Source organism: Cibotium barometz, chromosome 42 (assembly GCF_041138505.1).
Source record: "Cibotium barometz isolate CiBa-2024 chromosome 42, ASM4113850v1, whole genome shotgun sequence".
Taxonomy (NCBI): domain Eukaryota; kingdom Viridiplantae; phylum Streptophyta; class Polypodiopsida; order Cyatheales; family Cibotiaceae; genus Cibotium; species Cibotium barometz.
In genome coordinates, this window is record NC_141087.1 from 23,014,962 (window position 1) to 23,035,871 (window position 20,910).

General features: G+C 47.4%; 1 protein-coding gene and 1 long non-coding RNA gene across 3 annotated transcripts in view; both read right to left on the reverse strand.

Annotated features, from left to right (window-relative positions):
- APG7 (ThiF family protein) overlaps positions 1 to 20,910 on the reverse strand; it is a 57,079-nt gene that overhangs the window by 19,670 nt on the left and 16,499 nt on the right. For both annotated transcript variants that reach the window (XM_086780845.1, XM_086780844.1), the window contains 3 exons: positions 7,528 to 7,729; positions 6,669 to 6,865; positions 6,400 to 6,591 (listed from right to left, as the gene is read on the reverse strand). In XM_086780845.1, coding sequence (XP_086636971.1) covers positions 6,400 to 6,591; positions 6,669 to 6,865; positions 7,528 to 7,684 — 546 coding nt within the window. In that variant the 5' untranslated portion in view covers positions 7,685 to 7,729. The remainder of the gene's footprint in view (positions 1 to 6,399; positions 6,592 to 6,668; positions 6,866 to 7,527; positions 7,730 to 20,910) is intronic.
- On the reverse strand, positions 15,047 to 15,705 carry LOC147614275 (uncharacterized). The gene is made up of 3 exons (XR_015263023.1): positions 15,621 to 15,705; positions 15,386 to 15,442; positions 15,047 to 15,284 (listed from the first exon to the last, which is right to left on the reverse strand). It is a non-coding gene; the product is annotated as an uncharacterized LOC147614275 (long non-coding RNA).

Genomic DNA, 20,910 nt, shown 5'->3' on the forward strand with positions numbered 1-20,910 from the left:
TGCATGGCGGCAGGCCATTGTGGACCGAGGGATCATTGTGCCTGGTAGAGCACAGTATGTCATTCTGAGGATGCATGATGAGCTATTGGGTGTGCTCAACATCTATGCGCCCAATCATGCTAGTGCCAGAGCAGAGTTCTGGACTCAGGTTACAGATGCATTGCCAGAGGCCGCACATTGGTGTGTTGGGGGAGACTTCAACATGCTTGAGGACCCGGCAGATAGGGTGGGAGGCAGTCATGTTACAGTGCACGGCACGGAGCTTGCAGCTTGGGACCGGTTTTGTATGACACTGAGGATCACTGATGCATGGCAGCATGGGGCTTTCTCCCGGTCTCAGGACAGTCTTAGTTTCTCTCGGTCGGATCGCCGGCAGGGAGGGACTAATCTATCTCGGATTGATCGCTTTTATGTGGGCGATTGGTTGGGGGAGCGAGGGGGCTCCGTCGGCATTCTTGCTGGCACCTCATTTTCAGATCATGCGCCAGTTATACTGACTTTGGAGGAGGGGACACGGGAGCCCAGCTTGCAGTTGAGGATCCCAGAGAGGGTACTTGCAGACCCCAGTCTCGCTGAGGACATTGAGAGGATCTGGCATGATAGTCAGTGCTCTGACCAGGATACAGCGGGCCAGTGTGCCCAGGGACTCATTGATCTTAGCTCTTTTCTGCACGCTGCAGCTTTGACACGACTGGGAGAGATTCGCGAGCGGGAGCAACGGCTGAGACGCAGCCTTGCTTCGCTACAGCGCCTTCAGGAGCAGCAGCCTGCATGTGAGTGGGTGGCGTCCCAGCTGAGCCAGGCACGCCAGGAGGTTAGAGAGGCAGAGGAGCAGAGACATGAGTTTTACTATCGTCGTCAGGCCTCTCAGTGGACGCAGCTTGGTGATAGAGTGACTGGGGAGTTTTTTGAGATCACTGGACCCCGTCATGCGCGAGCAGGGGTTCGCCAGCTTGCTAGACCGGATGGATCGATAGCTACTGAGCTCGGGGAGATCAGAGCCATTGCCACTGCTTTTTATCGTGACTTGCTTTCAGCGGAGCCAGCCACTGAGGATCGAGATGTATGCAGACAGACTGTGTGGGCCCATGTGCAGAGGAGGGTCACAGACCATATGCGCACAGTTCTAGGTGCGCCTCTGTCAGAGATTGAGCTTGCCGAGGCCTTGAGGGTCCTGCCGCGACATAGTTGCCCAGGGGAGGACGGACTGACGCCGGCCTTTTTTATGCGCTATTGGGACCTTTTGGGTCCAGGCCTCCGCAGGGGCTTTCAGCATGTTTTGGACACTGGGGTGATGCCGCAGAGCTTTTCAGAGGGCTTGATCTATCTTATCCCCAAGGGGGAGGGAGTATCGGATGACATTCGGCATTGGAGGCCTATTACGATCCTCAATACTGTATACAAGGTCTTGGCAAAGGCCTTGAGTTTGAGGATCCAGCCCTTCCTGGGGGAGTTGATTCATGCTACTCAGACAGGATTTGTCAAGGAGCGCAGTATCCTTGACAACATCTTTACTTTCTGGGAGGCGACGGCCCGAGCTAGGTTTCTTGGCGAGGACTTGGTCGTGATGCTTCTCGATTTTGAGAAGGCATACGATAGAGTTGATTGGGGATTCTTAGAGGGCACTATGCTACGCCTGGGCTTTGAGCCAGGATGGATCAGAGGGGTGGCAGCTTTGTATTCCACAGCTCGCAGCCAGGTGCTGATTGCAGGAGGTCGGGGGCCGAGTTTTGAGCTGACCAGATCAGTCCGTCAGGGGTGTCCTCTCGCCCCTTTCCTTTTTCTCTTCTTTGCGGAAGCTATGAGTATGTATTTGACGGCAGAGGAGGTTGGTTTGAGAGGACTTCAGCTCCCAGTCCGGGGGGAGGATTTGCTTGATGCTGAGTTTGCAGACGACACGGGCTTATTTTTGCATGGCCAAGAGGCCAATCTTATTCGGGCAGAGCAGTCGCTCCAGGTTTTTAGTGCAGCTTCGGGAGCATTGATCAATTGGCGCAAGACAGTGGCCTTTTGGATCAGTAGTGCTCCCACTCCGGCATGGAGTCCGGACCCCGGTTTTAGATGGATCCCTCCCGGCACAGCAGTGCGGTATTTGGGATGCCAGATTGGCCTCGATTTGTCACCTGAGCAGCAGATTGCCCCGCTTCTTCTGAGCATTCGGAAGAAGCTATTGTATTGGAGTACAGCTCGACTATCCTTGGCTGGGAGGGTGGTGGTGGCAAATCAGGTGCTGTTAGCGACCATGTGGTACATTACGTCTTGCTGGATTTTTTCGAGCTCTTGCATCAGCCAGGTACAGAGGCTGATCAGGAACTTTCTGTGGTCTGGGCGGGACGGTCAGCCAGCTCGGGCAAAGGTTGCATGGGCAGTTATTACACTCCCGCTGGCTCAGGGCGGTTTGGGCATTATAGATCCAGTCGATCAGAGTAGAGCCTTATTGGGGAAGCTTATTGTTTGGGGGCTGCTTCCAGGCGCTGAGCCTTGGAAAGAGCTCCTCTTGCAGCGATTGCAGGCCCGAGCGCCTCCTGCAGGGGGTACTTGGGCACCAGAGATTCGCTGGATATTCATAGAGATGAGGAGGACAGGCCTCAGTAGAGGATGGGAGGACAGATTTGCTTTGAGTATCCTGAGAGCTTGGGAGCTGCTGAGACCGGGGCTCTCTCAGCGGCCTCCGTCTTGTGTTGAGGAGCGGGCCAGGCAGCCGCTCATCTGGAGCCCAGCGGTTCGTACAGAGCAGGGTCATATGCTGGGTTCTCGGCCTCGTCTAGCCTGGGGACCTTTAGCGGCAGGCCCAGCTCGTAGTTTTGGAGACTGGCAGGCTTTCTGCAGTCTACCAGAGGAGACCCAGGTGGAGAGGCTGAGTCACTTCAGAGGGGGGTTGATTATGAGGGATGATATTCAGGAGGCACTTTCAGAGGAGTGGTTCACACCTCTCGAGCCAGTGGCCCCACGGTGGATGGGTGCCTTCACACAGTTGGAGATCCTGATTGCTGTCAGAGCTAGCACTGAGGATGGCAGATGCCTCTATTATGAGATTCAGGATGAGGGCCGACTCCAGAGAGTGGAGGTGGAGTCGCCTTTGGTTGCAGAGTGCACCTTTCAGAGGATTCGGGTAGTGGCTGCCGCTTCTCGGAAGTGGCATATTGACCCCGACCCTGCTGACGTGCTCCCGGATTGGCGTATATGGGCATATGCAGCGCGCCCCTTGGCCAGGCTACAGTGGGACCCCGGAGAGTATGAGTGGCATGATCCTTATGCATCCCTTGAGGCCACAGAGATCACATTTTTCCAGTATACTGTTCGGCTGGGACGGCATATTTTGACGGCGAGGAGGACGGTTTCTCCAGCGGCAGCGGGGCATTGGCGATTGCAGGGACTATCACAGGAGTTCCTGGAGGATTTCTGGGCTCGACTCTGGGCTAGTCGACAGGCCCGCAGGATCTCGGCTTTTCAGTGGCTGGTCGCCCACAGGGGCTCAGCAGTTGGCACTTGGCTTGTTTATAGCGGTCTTCCGGCGGCCTGCGTCCGATGCGGCCACCCTATGGAGACACAGAGACATTGCCTTTGGGACTGCCCTCAGGCACAGCAGATTTGGCTGCGGATGCTGCGTATTCTAGCCCCCCTCTCTCCAGAGGGTATGTTTACGTGGGGTGCCGCTGCTTGGTCGACTTCGTCAGGGCCTGCTATGGGCTATGAGATGGAGCAGGGCAGTCAGGCCATCAGATTTATTAGGGGCCAGCCTCGCCTGGTTCCGGCACCGGATTTCTCGTCCGACAGCTGGACACAGGAGAGGGATTTACGATGGGAGCTCCTCAGCAGCCTCACCATCTGGTTCACCTGGAGGGCCCGGTGCTTCACGGCCTTTGAGGGGAGATTAGAGCCACCAGCAGAGACTGTTCGGGGGATTTGGCAGGAGTTGATCCACACCCTGCGAGGACAGTACGACCGCATCCGGGGAGACTCGGATGAGGCGATTTTACGGCGCCAGGCCTTTCATACCACTTGGCGCTGCGGCCCGTTCTACACCCTACACACGGGATCCCCCCGTTGGCACTACAGGCCACCTGTTTGGCTCTTCCCCCCCCCCATTGTATGATTTAGCCGCTCAGTCCTTTAGACTGATGCTTGTATTTTGCAGCACCTAGGGAGAGTCTCCCGGGCTGCCATGATGTATTCACTGCTCTTCTCTCTGTTAGGAGCAGGAGAGATCTCTTTTGTAGCCCTACGGGCGTTTTTTTTACATAACTAATGAAAGGATCTTTTCTCGGAAAAAAAAAAAAAACTTTGCCATACAACAGAGGCTCATTATATATGCAAATGCCTAGTATACTATGAGATCAGGGGGAGGTTCCACTGCCTCTTCCAAGAGGGATTTGGACCACTCTCTAGGATCATGGATTTTCCAGACCAGAGATGCCTGTGGCTCTTTCTTCTGAAGCTCCGCAGACACAGGGAATCCCTGCTACGGCCTAGATCAACTACACCCGCCCGAGGACCAGCACAGAGATCTCTCACTGACTTCTTCCAAACTAGAGCCCGGAGAGCAGATCCACCCATTGCCCCCGACCTCCAGGCTGATGCAGGAGCCCGGCCAAGAGGATTGACATTGGACAAAGCAACCGAGCTATGCAAAGCCCGACGCCCCCAACATAGTGGCCGCCGCCCACGCTCACATCACCTCAAGAGGATCAGAGCCATTATTTCCCACCACCGGAGGACTTTCTCCCACCCTGTCAGCCTCACTACATTGGGTACCATGTTGCAGCGCCCTATGTGGGATATTCTTGGCTCATGCGAGAGCTTGAGGCGTTTTTTATTTCACGGATATTTTCTTTTAGTTTTACTTTCAATACCATGATGATGTATTACATGGACATGATGTAACATTTTGGTCTCATAGGTTATGTTGGCCTTTTGAAGACCTTAATACAACTCTCTCTCTCTCTCTCTCTCTCTCTCTCTCTCTCTCTCTCTCTCTCTCAGAATCTCCACGATGGACTGTCACCCGCCATAGCCTCCCTCCTGCACGTGCCTTGTCTTACAAGATCATCATTTAAAAAATAACACATGTATGAAGTGGGCTATTCAAAGAGGAGCATCCCAACTTCACAAGGTCCAACAGACATTTTAGACTCCTCTTGGAAAGAGAGCTGGTGGTGCTGAAAGAATTTACAGCAAATTCTCTCCAACAGGTGCTTGGAGATTTTGACAGAATACATGAACTTGGAGCTTCCAAAGGTGGATTGTTTAAATGACTACAACACACGCCCACCCCCCCCCCCCCCCCACACCCACACAAACCCCTCCCAAAGCCCATTGTGCACCTGTCCACTGTGTGCAAGCCTCGCCTTTACTTCCACCACCCCCTCTTCTCCCTCGCCTCAACCCTCCCCTCCCCTCCTCTCTCTTCTTTCCATCCTGTTTTTCCCACATCAGGGTCTCCCTTTCCCACCCCAGTCTGCCCTCTTTTTTGTTCACTGTTCCTCCCTGGCTTGGCAGCTTTGTGGTTAGCTCTACACTCTTCCAGGTAGTTGGTCAGCAGTTTCTCCCTTTACCCAGCCCCTCCATCCACCCCTGCTCTCAGCTGTCAATTCGCCAACCTCCACCTCCTCCCCACCTCAGTGGCTTCCCTTGAAGCCAAGACCTTGGTCTGCCAGAAACATATCCTTAAATCTGTCATCTAACCATAGATTGTCATGCTGCAAACTCTCCAAAGATGAAGTACCTATTTGGTCCATGAAAGTGACCCTAGTGTCCAGGCCACTTCCTAGTGCACATATAAAATTTCCGGTCATGCATGTGATAGGGGTGTCCTCCATACTGTGCTCTATCATCCTACATGATGTCTGCCACATCATATGGTCATGTAAAATGACCATTAACATAAAGGCGTCCACCAAAGTAAAACAAGCAAGATAACATACGTTAGAACACAAGCATAAGATGCAAACAGTGTACTACTAGCAATTACTGCTTACATGAGTAGCATGAACAATATAGAAGGAGGTGCTGCCCCTTGGATTTGGGAGACAGTCACGTCTTTTGACAAAACAGACTTGAATTCTTGCTTTCCCAGTGTTTTGGCATCGCCGTTGTTTTTGGCATTTCTCCACATGCCTCCTTACTATGAAATCTACCAACTAAATGGTAGCATTGCACTGTGGAATCTAAACTGCTTCTACACCCAATGATGTAAAAAATGCAAATGAATCCTTTTGTGTAAAAATATAATGAAACAAAGATCTGGTCACAAATTCAACCTGGCTGGTAGGCCAATGCAAGCATCCACAACTCTTGATTAAAAAAGAGATAATCTACAAATTTGTAAGCATTATTGACTGCCTCCAATGATGATAAGTTCCATGCATAAACACAATTCCACACAAAACAGCAGCATACCTCTTCTGCACTAAAAAACTGGGAAGCAGGTTGTAAGCCCGAACAAGTTGCCGGAGGCTGAATCACAAGAGCTGGAAATGCAAACCAGTAGTGGAATTGCCATTTCTTTAGATCCGCGTAAGAAATAAGAAAGAATCTGTTCAGGAGTGTGCAATCTTGAATAGCACGGCCGGAGCATATATCATTCCACAGCTGTTAACAAGAAGAGCATAAAATTCAGAAGTATTGATAACAATTGCATCAAATTTAGTAGTTATAAGTATTCACACCTTCTCTGCTTCTTTCTTTATCAGAGTTCTTTTATCAAGTGCACGAAACTCCTCCTTGGTATTAGTATTGTAAAGAGTCCCGGGCACTGGACATTGATTTCGGTTACCCTGATCGAAACTTTGTCTACCAGAATCTGAAGAAAATGACTCAAAACGCAGCTGCAGATAGTGTTCACGTAAAGACGGCACGAAAAATCCTGCTCACAGATAATGGCATATAAGACCATATAGAAGTGGTCATTAAATATAAAAGCATGCACATGGAAGGCAGTCAAAGGATACAGGTCTCAGAAAACCTTTATTTATTTGGAATCATATTACTTTGTAAGTCATTAAAGATTTAAGCACATAAAGATGATGATTAGCACTACCATTAAGGCTTTAAGCACGTAAAAGTACATGAGTCCAAAATTGCAGGTATCAAGACACCCTAATTTGATCAAAACCGTGATTATTAGTGCTGCCACTAAGCTTTTTGCACATAGAAGCACACAAGCAAGGGTTAGAAGTCTTATTTGAATCAAGACCATAAAGATTACCCTCGTATTAAATCTTTAATCCCATAGAAATACATAGGCAGACGGCAATCCAGGGCTAAAGGTCTCAGGAGTCAGAATACCCTAAAAACATGATCTAGGATTTAAAACCATGATAATTACATCTTAAAACACAAAGGGCACACAACGTTATGATTACCGGTCACAAAAAGACCTAATCATGATTATTTCAAGCTCTAAGCACAGGAGATAACATAAATGGATCGAAGAATAGACCTACAGGTTTCAGAAAATACTAATTATAGCCATGATTATGATGATTTACGCAGAGATCAAACGTATTGAAAGGAACGATGGAGTACCTTGAATCTCCAAGGGCTTGTCATTGAGATGGAGGGCGTCCAACTTCATGGCTGCTAGGCGGTGCCAGAACTCTTCATTGACGCTGCTGCTCCATAACCGGAACTTGATCTTATCGTCGGGAAGAAGAGAAGGCGAGGATGAAGTGGAGTGTGCCATATCAGAACTTCGTTGGAGAATGGATCAAACAAAAATAGTGGGGACCTGCACAATATTCATGGAGTTTAGTATAATAAGTTGAGACACCACGTTTTCTGATAAATAATTTAAGAGTATGTTTCCTAAGAGTAGTGTATGCTTTAAAGTGTATTTAAAACAAATATCTGATTTTATATTACTGAAGAATTGAAGAGAAACACATGGCATTGTATGGCTTCTCTCTGTTTGCATTCTTTGGTCAAGGCTTTGTCAAGCATATGATGTGCAGTTGTATGGTTGGATGCTTTCGGAGTGACGTGCAAGATAAGCGGATGTGGAAGTAGAGAGAAAGGTGGTTGCATGGGGAGATTCAATCGGTCAAGGCTTTGTGAAACGTTTTATGGGTTGCTGCGCAGTTCTGCGCTTTAGGAGTTAGATACATGTGGCATGGAAGTGGTGGAGGGAAAGGCAAGGCAAGGAAGGAGTGGATGCGTAGAAAGATCCAATGAGAATCTATCTTTGCATTTATTTGAGGATACCTTCTTGTCCAGGGAGCCAAATGGTGACACTGTCTCTAAAAGAAAGCATCAATCTTCTGGTTCCAAGCCCTACGAGCCTGTTTAAGACCATACAAGGCCTTCCGCAACTTGTAAACCATACCTTTGGAGCCCGGAACCTCAAAGCCTGGAGGTTGCTCAACATACACCTCCTGCAAGTCACCATTCAGGAACGTAGATTGATACACTGGCCACTGTTGATGAGCTGCAAAGGCAAGAACTGTCCGAATTGTGGCCATCCTAGCTATCGGTGTAAAAGTGTCCTCATAGTCGATACATGGCCGCTAAGCATAGCCCTTGGCCACAAGCCTGGCCTTGTGCTTGTCTACGGACCCATCGGACTTATACTTGGTTTTGTAGACCCAATTGACACCAATGACTAACCGTTTTGACAGCCTCGGAACCAACTCCCAACTCCAATTATTCTCTACGGCCTCTGTCACAAGCCTGGACATTTCCCAGTATGAAAGGGGTCTGGTGGACTCCAGGATGTCTAAATATTTGGAAAGTACAAGCTTTGGGAATGGGGGATTATCCTAGAATACAAAGGACCACACTCCTAAAATTTAGGAGAGTTGCTATTTTTGGCCTGACTCCGATGGAAATTCTGTTCACGTCATTACATCTGGAATTGAGCAGATACCAACAGTTGGCAAAGTGCCTATGACAGAATGTCTACCAGTTGGGATATTTTTAGAGATAAAGTTAGATTGGGACATGTGGCAAGAAAGTGGACCAAAGTGAGACAAGTGGCCTGACACTTGTTAGAAAGTGGATCCTTCCTCCCCTTCCAAATTCCCTCCCCCCAGCCTCTTCCCTTACCATGCAATGGTATAAGGGTGAGACAAGTGGCCTCACACTTGTCACTTCAGCTATTGTGTGGCTCTCCACTTGTCATTGTAGCCTTCTCTTGCCATTTTAGCTCATGGGAGGCCCAAATCTATAAATTGGAGCCCTCTCTCTTCATTAATAGAGGCTCTCTTGCTGCACACTAGCCTCTACCACCGTTACAGGCTGCCCTAATGATGGCTACTCTCTTTCTCTCTCTCTTGAAGGCTGCCCATGAAGAATACCGGCTGTTGGGGACTGTTTTGGAGGCTTCCATCGCGAAGAAATACTAAAGGCAAGAGTATTTAATCATTTATTATGATTTCTAGCCATTGTAGTTGTACCAGCCCTTGTACCGACTGCACCAGCTTCTGTACTTGCTGTACCACCAATTGTACCGACTGTACTAGCTTTTGTACTTGCTCTACCACCCATTGTACCGACTGTACCAGCTTCTGTACTTGTTGTACCAACCACTGTACCTAGTGTACTAGTAACTGTACATGCTGTACCAACATTTGTACTTGTTGTACCTATTCTACCAGCCACCGTACCGGCTGTACCAACCACTGTACCTACTATACCAACCACTGTACCGATTGTACCAGCCATTGTACCTACTGTACCGGCTGAATGGAGAGTTGTACTTGATGTACCAGCTCTATTGCATGAAGACCCGTGGTTTTTGGGGAAGAATCAATACCCACACGGAGGTATATGGATTATGTTGTTGGCTCGGCATTTCTACAGCCTATGTTCCGGCTCAGTTGCCTCATGTTGGGCTGTGTTATGGCATTTGTATTTGGATAATCCGGCATCTCCCGTGGGGAGAGTAAAGCCCTCAAAGCTTGTACATGATATTATTCTCCTTGGGTAATAAAATACTCCAAGAGGGGGGGTCGGCCCATTCTGGCCTCTATACGGTGTCACACGTGCAAGCTCCATTTTCAGCATTTGTGGATGTTTTGTCCATCTTTTATGTTTTATGCAAAGTGATGATGGATATGTGTTAAGGCTGTGGCCTTGTTTAAATGTTTTAATATGCATTGATGGTATCAACAAGTGTGTCAAAGGCCCTAGTCCCCCGGGCACCCGCCGCGAGTTTCATTGGTATCAGAGCATAGGCTTCCTTGGAAGCGGAGGCTTCCTTTTATCAATAAGGAAGAGAAAAGATCTCAAGTGGGGACCACACTTAACCATCATTGCTATTAAGCATGGCCAGCCACTTCATAGCCTATGAAGCAAGAGCATAAGCAATAGACAGCTTGGCCTAAGGATTTATGAATTCACAGAATTTATCTTGGAAGTATGGAATTTGTTGGGTTTTATGCTGTGTATGCACCCAGGGGAGTGCTAGTGATCATCAGTAGGTTACTAGGGCACTTTTTACTTCAGTTAGTGGAGGTTTTTTCCCCCAGTTTTAGCTTAGTTACACTTATAATGGTTTATAAGTGATTTGGTCCACCTGGCATACTTTATGGCCGGACCATGTGAACACACCTTTTAGGTCACATCTTTATGTGGCTATTGTACTTCAGTTTATCAACACTCTATACATGAGCAGTCGTGTTCCTCTCTCTAACTCTCACGCCTCTTGCTGAAGTGCCTTCTAAACCCTAACCCTAACAGCTCAAACCCTTCATTTGGTATCAGAGGAGGTTAGCCTAGCTGTCCGTACAGGCCATAGCCATCAGTTCGCCTGTTTTCAGTTCAGTTTTGCAGCCACCCAGTCAGTCGCCATCAATTGCCCATACAGTTAGTCGCCTTCAGCTGCAGCCACGTACAGGCAGTCGCCTTCAGCCGTACACTCCGTACAGGCGCCTGTCATGTTCCGTACTTTGCTCCGTACATTGGTCGACCAGCATGCTCAGTTCGTCGCCTAGCCATTCGTCATCAGCTGCACGCCCAGAACCTCCAGCTCCGTACAGTACCTGCAGGCGACCTGTTCTGTTCCGTACCCTGCAGCTGCTCCGTACACAGTCGCCTGTACAAACCAGTTCGCCACAAGCAGTCCGTGCAGGTTCGCCACCAGCTGCCCGTACAGGAGCGCCACCAGCTGTCCGTACAGGCTCCTGTTGTGCTCCGTACACTGCTCCGTACAACAGACAGCAGGCGACCAGCTCCTGCCTGCGTGTACCCGCCGTACAGTAGTCGACCAGTACTCTGTTCTGGACAGTCTACTCCGTACAGTCCCCGTACAGTCGACCAGCTACTGTTCCGTACCTGCAAAGTCACATTTTGGTAAGCTTTACATGTTTTGAAATTTGGGCATTTTCTCTGTGAAATTTTTTTGGTAGATACAGGGAGGTTTTCTTGCAAAGAAATCTCTACAGGTCTTTTGCAAGGTTTTGGGTGCAATAATTTTGGGCATTTTGGCACTGTGTGAGCCATTTTCATTGCTCTACTCAGTCAGTGGTGCATTTTGTTGCACATTCAGAGGATTGAGAGTGCAGGCATATTTGGGTAAGCTGTATTCAGTGGAGTACAGTTGCTTTCAGGGTTGTTGCTTTTGGGTTTTTTGATACACAGGTACAAGATTGTGCATTGGCATAATGGCAAATCAACAACAGAGTGATGTGTTCATGTACTTGTCTAAGGAAGACAAGTTGGATGGCATGAATTACTCCTTGTGGAGTTTTATGCTGAGAAACGTGCTCATGGCAAAAGGTCTTTGGGATTTTGTTAGTGGTGATGAACCACGTCCAGGTCCATTGGCTCCAGAGACTCCTCCCCAAGGGGGTGCTCGTGGAAGAGGACAACAGGTACAGGCACCAGGTCAGCCATTGCCTGTTCAAAGAACAAATGCTCCGAAGACATGGCATGCCAGAGATGCACAAGCCTTGTCACTTATTGCATTGTCAGTACAAAGGTCTATTATACCTCATATTCGTTCAGCTGGCTCTTCAGGAAATGCATGGGTGACTTTGGAGCAGATGTATGCTGCTCGTAATGAGGCACGGATCTAATTTTTGAAAAGAGAGCTGGAAAATCAGAAGATGCATGAAGGAGATGATATGTCTAGCCACTTGAACAAGCTGCAGGATTTGAGAGAGCAACTCATCAATGTGGATGAGATTATTCATTGGTATCAGAGCATCAGGCCCAACAAAGCTAAACACTGATTCAGTCCCATATGATGGTGTACAGGTCCAAGGTACAGGAAAGTACACGGATTCGAAGCCCAAGGCGGGAACACAGATCGGGAAGAACTCCCAGGAGGTTTGTTGGTGGTGTTCCACAGTGCCAGATGGGGATGGCAGTTCCGTGAGCCAGATAGGTTCTAAGGGAACGGTCCCAAGGGAGGTTGATCCTCCAAGGGTGATGTGAAACGAGACCCAAGCAGGGGTCACCCCTTCCTGGACTCACTTCTCCAATTAGCACTTTAATATACACTCTTAAAAGACAATAGCACAAGACAAAATAGCAAAAAAAAAGTAATTAACAACTCTGAGCATAGATAGATGACACCACACTGAGGCCGGAACGGCCGGCCCCCCCCCCCAAGGAATGATATTATTACTTGGGAGAATTTGTTACAAGTACACGGGCCCAAGGCCAGATTTCCAATAAGCAATGCACAATGAAAACAAAGTATCAAACCCGAATATGTTTGTTGATGCCGAGTCTACAGTCACCAAGGGCTGCCCCGTCCATAGCACCTTCCAGAGTCACACTCCGCGTGCAATCCACCCGTCCCTGGCACTACGGATCACGCCGTGCCAGTCCTAGCGATGGGGCACCCTCACGGAGTTGACTCGGTGAATGGAAGAGGAGTCCAGACATAGGAGAGCAGGAGAATTCCTCGTTCTTCGCGATGAAAATCTTCTGGAGCCACCGTACAGCCAGTAGGAAGAGTGAAACAACCTGGGCCACTTGTAGGGAATGCGTATGACCTAAATCCACGCGGATAACCCCACTGGCCTGACCTGAATCACACGTGGGAGTGAAGAGACCTGTTGCTGGTCTGAATCACACGGGGAAGTGAAGAGGGCTCCTGCTAGCTGTTTTGAGTACACACGTGAGAGAAAAAGAGAGCTGTCCAGACCTGAATCCACGCGTGGAAGTGAAAAGAGAGAAGCTGTACCATTCAGTCCATGGGAAAAGGGTTCCAAAGATGCTGTACGGCCAGAATCAACAGGTAATGATGATATTGTACTTCCTGTACCTGCTGTACCTACTGTACGACCAGAATCAGCAAGAAATGAGGATAATATACCTGCTGTACCTGCTGTGTGGTTCAGTCCTCAAACAATAGTTGGAATAGGAGCTGTACGACCTGTTTCATGAGAATAATGAGTGCTCCAGCTGCTGTACGGCCTGTTTTCTCAAAATCCCAGCAAGCAGTCGTGTTTTTCTCCTCACGAATGCAAGGGAGAGGGCTGGAAGTGAGGCGCCTTCTTCCCATGCAAAGGATTGGGTGTGGTAGGTGGGGTAGGTGGCCAACCCCCACCCCACATGCTATAAAAGGGTGCCCAGGCCAAAAGAGGGTGCCCACACTTATAAAGTGTCCACCTACTTTTAATGAAGTATGAAACCTGTAAGTTATAAGGCTTATAACTTAAAACTCTTATTAAAATAAGGATTTCCCACCTGTTCACACGCCACAAAACCTGTCAGAAGACAAGGCATTCCACGGCTCACGGGAGGGCGTCCCCGACCCCTGAGCTAGACACACATGTCAGGCATGCAAACGAAACCAGTTCACGCGAAAACATTTCAAAGGCAGGCAAACCTCAGTGCACAATGCAACATTGTTAAAGGATAATCTCCGTTCATGTACTTGCACAATACTTGACATTTCCGGGCACAAGCAGGCCCACCGGAAAGTCAATTCCAGGTACACACACAGTGTACAATCCACCCGTCCCTGGCACTACGGATCACGCCGTGCCAGTCCTAGCGGTGGTAATCCAGAAACATACACCGTGTGCAATCCACCCGTCCCTGGCACTACGAATCACGCCGTGCCAGTCCTAGCGATGGAGCACCACTACGGAGTATGCTCATCCAGAGCCCAAAGCTCACACAAGAAGATAAGAGGACCATTAGATAGCTCAATGGTGACATCCTCCCCGTCTTCTAAACAGTTGTCCGCAACTGAAAAGCTTCCAAATAGTCATGGAGAAGCTGCGGATAATCTTTGAAGTAGTCCTCATCAACCCACTTAGCATCAATGGGGAGATAGTTCTTGAACTTCACCAAATAGTGTCTCACAAGCTTGCCTGCAGGTAGCTTACGCTCTTTATGGAACACAATCTGCTCCGGTTGCAAAATCTCTTCCAACTCATCCACTTCTGGTGGATCCTCAATGATAGGAAGACTTGGTTCCGGACCCACATACTTTCGTAAGAGGCTAACATGGAAAGCATTATGTATCTTCCAGTGGGATGGCAATGCTAAACGAAAAGCAACTTCATTGATCTGCTCAATGACCTTGAAAGGCCCATAATACCTGGATGAGAGCTTGGGAAACATCCCCTCCTTACCAGATCTCTTACGGAGTCTAGCTTTTTCGAATTTCAGCAATACCCAATCATTTACCTTGACATCCAAATGCTTTCTATACTTGTCTGCAGCCTTCTTATGCTTCTCTTGAGAACGGGCTATGGCTGTCCGAACCTGTGCAAAGGCAACATCCAAGTCCCTGACAAAGTCATCAGCAGCAAAAATCTCATCCTTAGTACGTAGGATGGGAGGCAATACCACTTTGCCATAAACTATCTCAAAGGGAGCCTTCCCAGTAGAAGCATGCACCGTGTTATTGTATGCAAACTCCACAAGTGGCAAATACTTTTCCCACAAAGTCTTTTGATCAGCCACGTAGCATTTGAGAAGGTCCAATACGGCTGAATTTGCTGCTTCACTTTGACCATCGGATTGAGGATGAAAAGCGAATGAAAAATTCAGCTTTGTGCCCATATTGTCAAAAAGTGCTCTCCAGAAGAGACTGGTAGTTCGAGGATCACGGTCACCCACAATAGATTTGGCATACCATGATGCTTGAATACCTGTGATGATAAGAAAACTTTTGCCATATGATCTGCCTTGATCGTTTTCTTGACCGGCAAGAAATGAGCTTGCTTGCTAAACCGGTCAACGATAGTCCATATAGCATCATTACCTTGCTGAGTGCGAGGCAAATCCATGATGAAATCCATAGCTATACTCTCCCATGGCTGCGAGGGAATAGGCAATGGTAGAAGCAATCCAGGAGACTTCTGACGATCAAACTTGACCTTTTGGCAAGTAAGGCAAGCACGTACATAAGCCTCAATGTCCTTCCTCATCCCTGGCCAAAAGAAGTAGCGTTCAACCATATGAGTACTAGGTAGAATACCTCTATGTCCTGCATACGGTGGAGCATGGCATTCTTCCAACACTTTTTGCCTCAAATCTGTGAGCACACAAAGGCAATTATCTTTAAGGAGATACCCATCTTTGATCACATATGATGCATGAGTATGACCAGCCACCAAATCAGCCCATAATCTGAAAAATCAGCATCTATATGGTACTTATTTTGCATAGACGACAAGTCTCCATGAGAGGCAATAGAGATAGAAGCTACATACGGCCTTCGAGACAATGCATCGGCCACCACATTCTTCTTTCCCGGTGTATGCACAATCTGAAAATGAAACATAGAGAGGAAATTTGCCATCCGCATATGCTTCTCTGAGAGCTTAAGCCTTAGTTTGTGTGAGAAAATACCGTAAGCTTTGGTTGTCGGTCTTCACCATAAACTCTGCACCCAGAAGATAGTGCTTCCATATGGTCAATGCATGAATCACTGCCAATAGCTCCTTCTCATAGATCCCCAAAGAAAGCTCCCTATCACGCAAACGGCGGCTCTCAAAAGCCACGGGGTGTCCTTCCTGGTTTAGGACAGCACCTAAACAATCTCCACATGCATCACATTCCACAAAGAATGGCTTGTGCAAGTCAGGAATGATCAACACGGGCCCAGATATGATTGCATCCTTTAGTGAATAGAAAGCTTTGCTTTCCAATGAAGTCCACTGAAAAGGGACTTTCTTCTTTGTCAACTGATGAAGAGGGACAGCAATCAAAGCAAAATGCCATATGAACCGTCTATAGTATGAGCATAACCCAAGAAAACTACGAACCTCATGCACTGACTTGAGTTCAGGCCAATTCTTGATAGCCTCAATCTTGGCGGGATCCATTCGTATGCCATCTTGAGAAACAATATGCCCAAGATAATGAATTTCGGAGAGGAAGAACTCACTCTTCTTAGCATTGATGTGAAGTCTATGCTTTCAGAGTTCTTCAAAGACTATGGCCAAATGCTTTCTGTGCTCTTCTTCACTCTTGGAATAAACCAAGATGTCATCGAAGAAAACTCCAGTGAAAGATCGATGATCTCTAAAAATCCTGTCCATCATACGGTTAAAAGTGGCAGGAGCATTTGTAAGACCGAAAGGCATAACAAGATACTCATACAAACCAAATGCTGTCCTGAAAGCGGTCTTATGCACATCCTCTGGTACTACCCGTACTTGATGATATCCACTCTTCAAATCAATCCAGCTGAAATATGCCGAGCCATCCAATCTATCCAAAATATCATCAATGCGAGGAATAGGAAACCTATTCTTGATGGTTAGCTTATTTAGAGCCCGATAATCCACACACATACGATAAGAGAGATCCTTCTTCTGCACTAGAAGTACGGGAGAGCAATACGGTGAAGAGCTAGGGCGGATCAAACCTTTTTGCATGAGCTCATTGACTTGCTTCATGATCTCCTCCTGCTGTGATGCACTCACACGGTATGCCGGCCTATTTGGTGGAGAACTGCCAGGCACAAGGTCTATACGATGATCCTCCGGCCGTGGTGGTGGTAGCTCCCCTGGAAGTGAATCTGTAAAGCAATCTTCATATTGTTTCAAAAATTCCAGCCTATCACATGTGAGAGAATCAAGAGAATGATCAACATGGTCTACTCTATCACGAACAAAAATCATGTACGAGCAAAGACCCTTTCTCATGGCTTTATTTATTTGTATGTGGGATACAATAGGGATAGAATTCCCTTCGACACCGGCATCAATAACATGCTCTTTGCCCCTATGCATAAATGTGATCCGGTTGGTCTTGTAAGCCTTGCGAGGATCAAGACGGGAGTGCCAAGGCTTTCCAAGCAATACGTCACAACCATTTAATGGTGCAATGAGGAAGTTCTCATGGTCCAAATATCCCTGAATATGCATGCGAAGCTTGCCAATAAGAGGTGTGACCTTGACTTTCTTGCCAACAAATGCACTTCCGGCCTCAATCTCCGGTCCCATGTCACCCACACTAATGCCCAATGCTGTAGCCATTTCCAATGATATGAAGTTGTCCGTGGCACAATCATCAAACATAAATAATGCGGGCTGATCTTTGAGCTGTCCCCATGCCTTGCATACCATCCTATCCAAAGCATCATGGGCTGTCCCCCCTTGTACATCGGGCACCATATGCACATTAACCTTGGTTTCCTTTGCATCCTCTTTGCCTGCTTTCTTTGGGCATTGCCGGACCATGTGATCTTTACTACCACAAGAAAAGCACTTACCGTCACGTATATATTGCACCCTTTGTTCCGGAGTAAGTCCATAGTTAGGCCTTTTGTTGGGACGCTTCTTCTCTGAGGTACTTTCAGCTTTTGGAGCTCCCTTAACTTCATTGGAGTCCCTTTTAGGTGGCTGTCCACCCTTATGCAGATTTGGGACAGCCTTGTCCTTCCCCTTTTGAGCATGTCCATCTCTATAGTTTTGCTTCAGCTTTTGCTCCAATTGCTCGGTGGCCAAAGCAGCTGAAATGAGCTGTTGTAGAGTGTGGTTTGGGTACAACTCCAAGCCCGATTGGTAAACCGGTTGGAGTCCCGATTCAAACTTTCTCTTGCGTTCCTCATCATTTACCTGCATAATAGGGGAAACTTCCAAGAGTGTTTTCCAAAACTTGGATATGAAAGGGAGCAGGGAAGGTAGCAGGTGATGCACAAGGTCCAATAGTGTGGTCTGGGGGCTGCAGCAAAGAGGCGTGAGCACACAGAGAGAGAGGCGTAGAGGTTCGAAAAACAGAGAGAGAGAGAGAGATCGTACGATTTGGGGGAAAATCATTAGAGCATTTCGCCCTTGTGTTCCCTTTTATTAAAAGTAAGGTCTTGAGACCTTTTTTAAAAAAAATAGTCTTTGGCCCAAGTTCAATGTGAACTTGGCCAAGGACTTTAAAAAAGAATCCTAAGCCTTTTAAAAAAAAAGGCCATGTACTAAGATATACAAGAGTACATAGAGGGGGTCATTTAGGCCTGTAACCCAACAACCTCCCACTTAAAGGCATAAATGGCGCCTTTAAGCTAAGTCACTCCCACCATCTGTATGCATAGCTGATGTTGTGCTTTGGGTAAGCACTTAGTGAGAGCATCTGCAGGGTTTTGTGATGTATGTACCTTAACAACTGTGATAAGGCCATCCTCAAGCACTTCTCTAATGAAGTGATACCGCACGTCAATATGCTTTGTGCGCGCATGGAACATGGCATTCTTTGCCAGACATATGGCACTCTGGCTATCACAACCAAGCATAGGTGCCTTGTCAGGCAAACCTAACTCACTGCATAAACGTGCCAACCATATGGCTTCTTTGGAAGCCTCAGTGGCTGAAATATATTCAGCCTCTGTAGTAGACAGTGCAACTATCTTTTGTAGTCTAGAGCACCATGAGACAGCACCTCCTGCAAGAGTATATACATAACCACTTGTGGATTTGCCTGTATCCACATCACCAGCCATGTCAGAGTCACAAAATCCCTTCAATTCCAAAGGACCCTTACCATAACAAAGGCATTTGTTTTTAGTCCCTTTTAAATACCTCATAATGGACTTTACTGCATCCCAATGCAATTTGCCTGGATTAGCCATAAACCGGCTCACAACTCCCACTGCATGGGCTATGTCAGGCCTAGTAGCAACCATAGCATACATAAGTGAACCACAAGCTGATGCATAAGGAACACCTTGCATATCATTGGTTGCCTGATCAGATTTGGGGCAATCATCCTTGGAGAGCTTAACATATGGCTGTAATGGCACACCAAGAGGCTTTGCATCAGGCATGTTAAACCTGTCCAGCACCTTGTCAATGTATTTTTCTTGAGACAAATACAATATGCGCTGGTCCCTTTGCCTTCTAATCCTTACTCCAAGAACATGTTCAGCTGCCCCAAGGTCTTTCATGGAAAACGCAGATTTCAGCTGCTGTTTAAGAGCATCAACAGTGCTTCTTTTCTTCCCAGCAATCAACATATCATCTACATAGAGCACAAGAATGATAGGGCTGCCATCCTCATCAAATTTTGTGTACAAACAATGATCTGCATGGCTCCTTTTGTACCCATGTTTGAGCATGAAAGCATCAAACTTTTTGTACCATTGTCTAGAGGCTTGTTTCAGCCCATACAAGCTTCTTTTAAGCCTACATACCAAATGTTCCTTTCCAGGAATAACAAAGCCCTCGGGCTGCTTCATGTAAAGTTCCTCATCAACATCGCCATGCAAGAAAGCTGTATGCACATCCATTTGGTCTAATTCCAAATCAAGGGCAGCCGCTATGGCAAACAATACACGCAAAGTGGTCCTCTTCACTACAGGAGAGAACACTTCCTGAAAGTCTATGCCCTTCGTTTGAGCATATCCCTTTGCAACCAGCCTTGCTTTATACTTGGGTTTTGCATCAACTGTCTTGATTTTATACACCCATTTGTTAGGAATGGCTTTCCTTCCCTTGGGCAATTCCACCAAGTCCCAAGTATCATTCGCATGCAAAGCTTTGATCTCTTCCTGCATAGCAAGCTCCCACTTCTTACTGTGCTCACATGTCTTTGCCTCTTTATAAGTAAGAGGCTCCCCCTCATCTGTCAGCATAATATAATGCAAAAAGGGATCATATCTACTCACATTCCGCCTTGGACGAGTCGACCGCCTTACCCAATGATCCACATTCTCTGGCAATGGGTCTACATCAGGTGGCACAATCAAATCATCAACAAGGGGCTGCTGTACATCATTTTCAGCCCCGTTTTCAGCATTGTTATGTGGCTGCAAATGCCCTTCAGGAGCCTCATTTTGCTGTCCAACATCATCTGGCTCAAACACCACTGGTTCATCAACATTTTCAGTCATATGTGGTGCATCCTGAGGGTCAAAATCAGGCCTAACAGGTGGCTGTACATGCTGAAATTTGACCTTTTTATGGTCATCCTTAGAGGCACAATTGTTTTTAAGCAGCCTTGCCTCATTAAAAACAACATCCCGGCTGCGCACAACCCTTTTGAGCTGAGGTAACCAAATCCTGTAGCCCATTTCACCTTCTTCACCATATCCCATGAAGAGGCCTTTAATGGACTTTGCATCCAACTTACTCCTCAACTCAGGTCTTATATGCACAAACGCTTCGCAACCAAAGACGCGTAAGTGATCATATGAAGCAGGTTTGCCAGACCAAACCTCCTCAGGGATGTCACCTTTCAAAGACATGTGAGGGGATCGATTACATATATGCACTGCAGTTTTTAGAGCTTCTCCCCAAAATCCATGAGGGAGATTAGCTGTGGACAGCATGCATCTCACCCTCTCACATAGAGTCCTATTATATCTTTCAGCCACACCATTAGAAGAGGGGCTGTATGGAACAGTAAGCTCCCTCTTAATGCCCAAATTTTCACAAAATTTATTAAATTCACCACTTGTGAACTCACCCCCATTATCCGTACGCAAGCATTTCAGCTTTCTACCTGTTTGGGTGGTCACAAATGCATGAAACTTCTTAAACGCAGCAAAGGCTTCATCCTTAGATC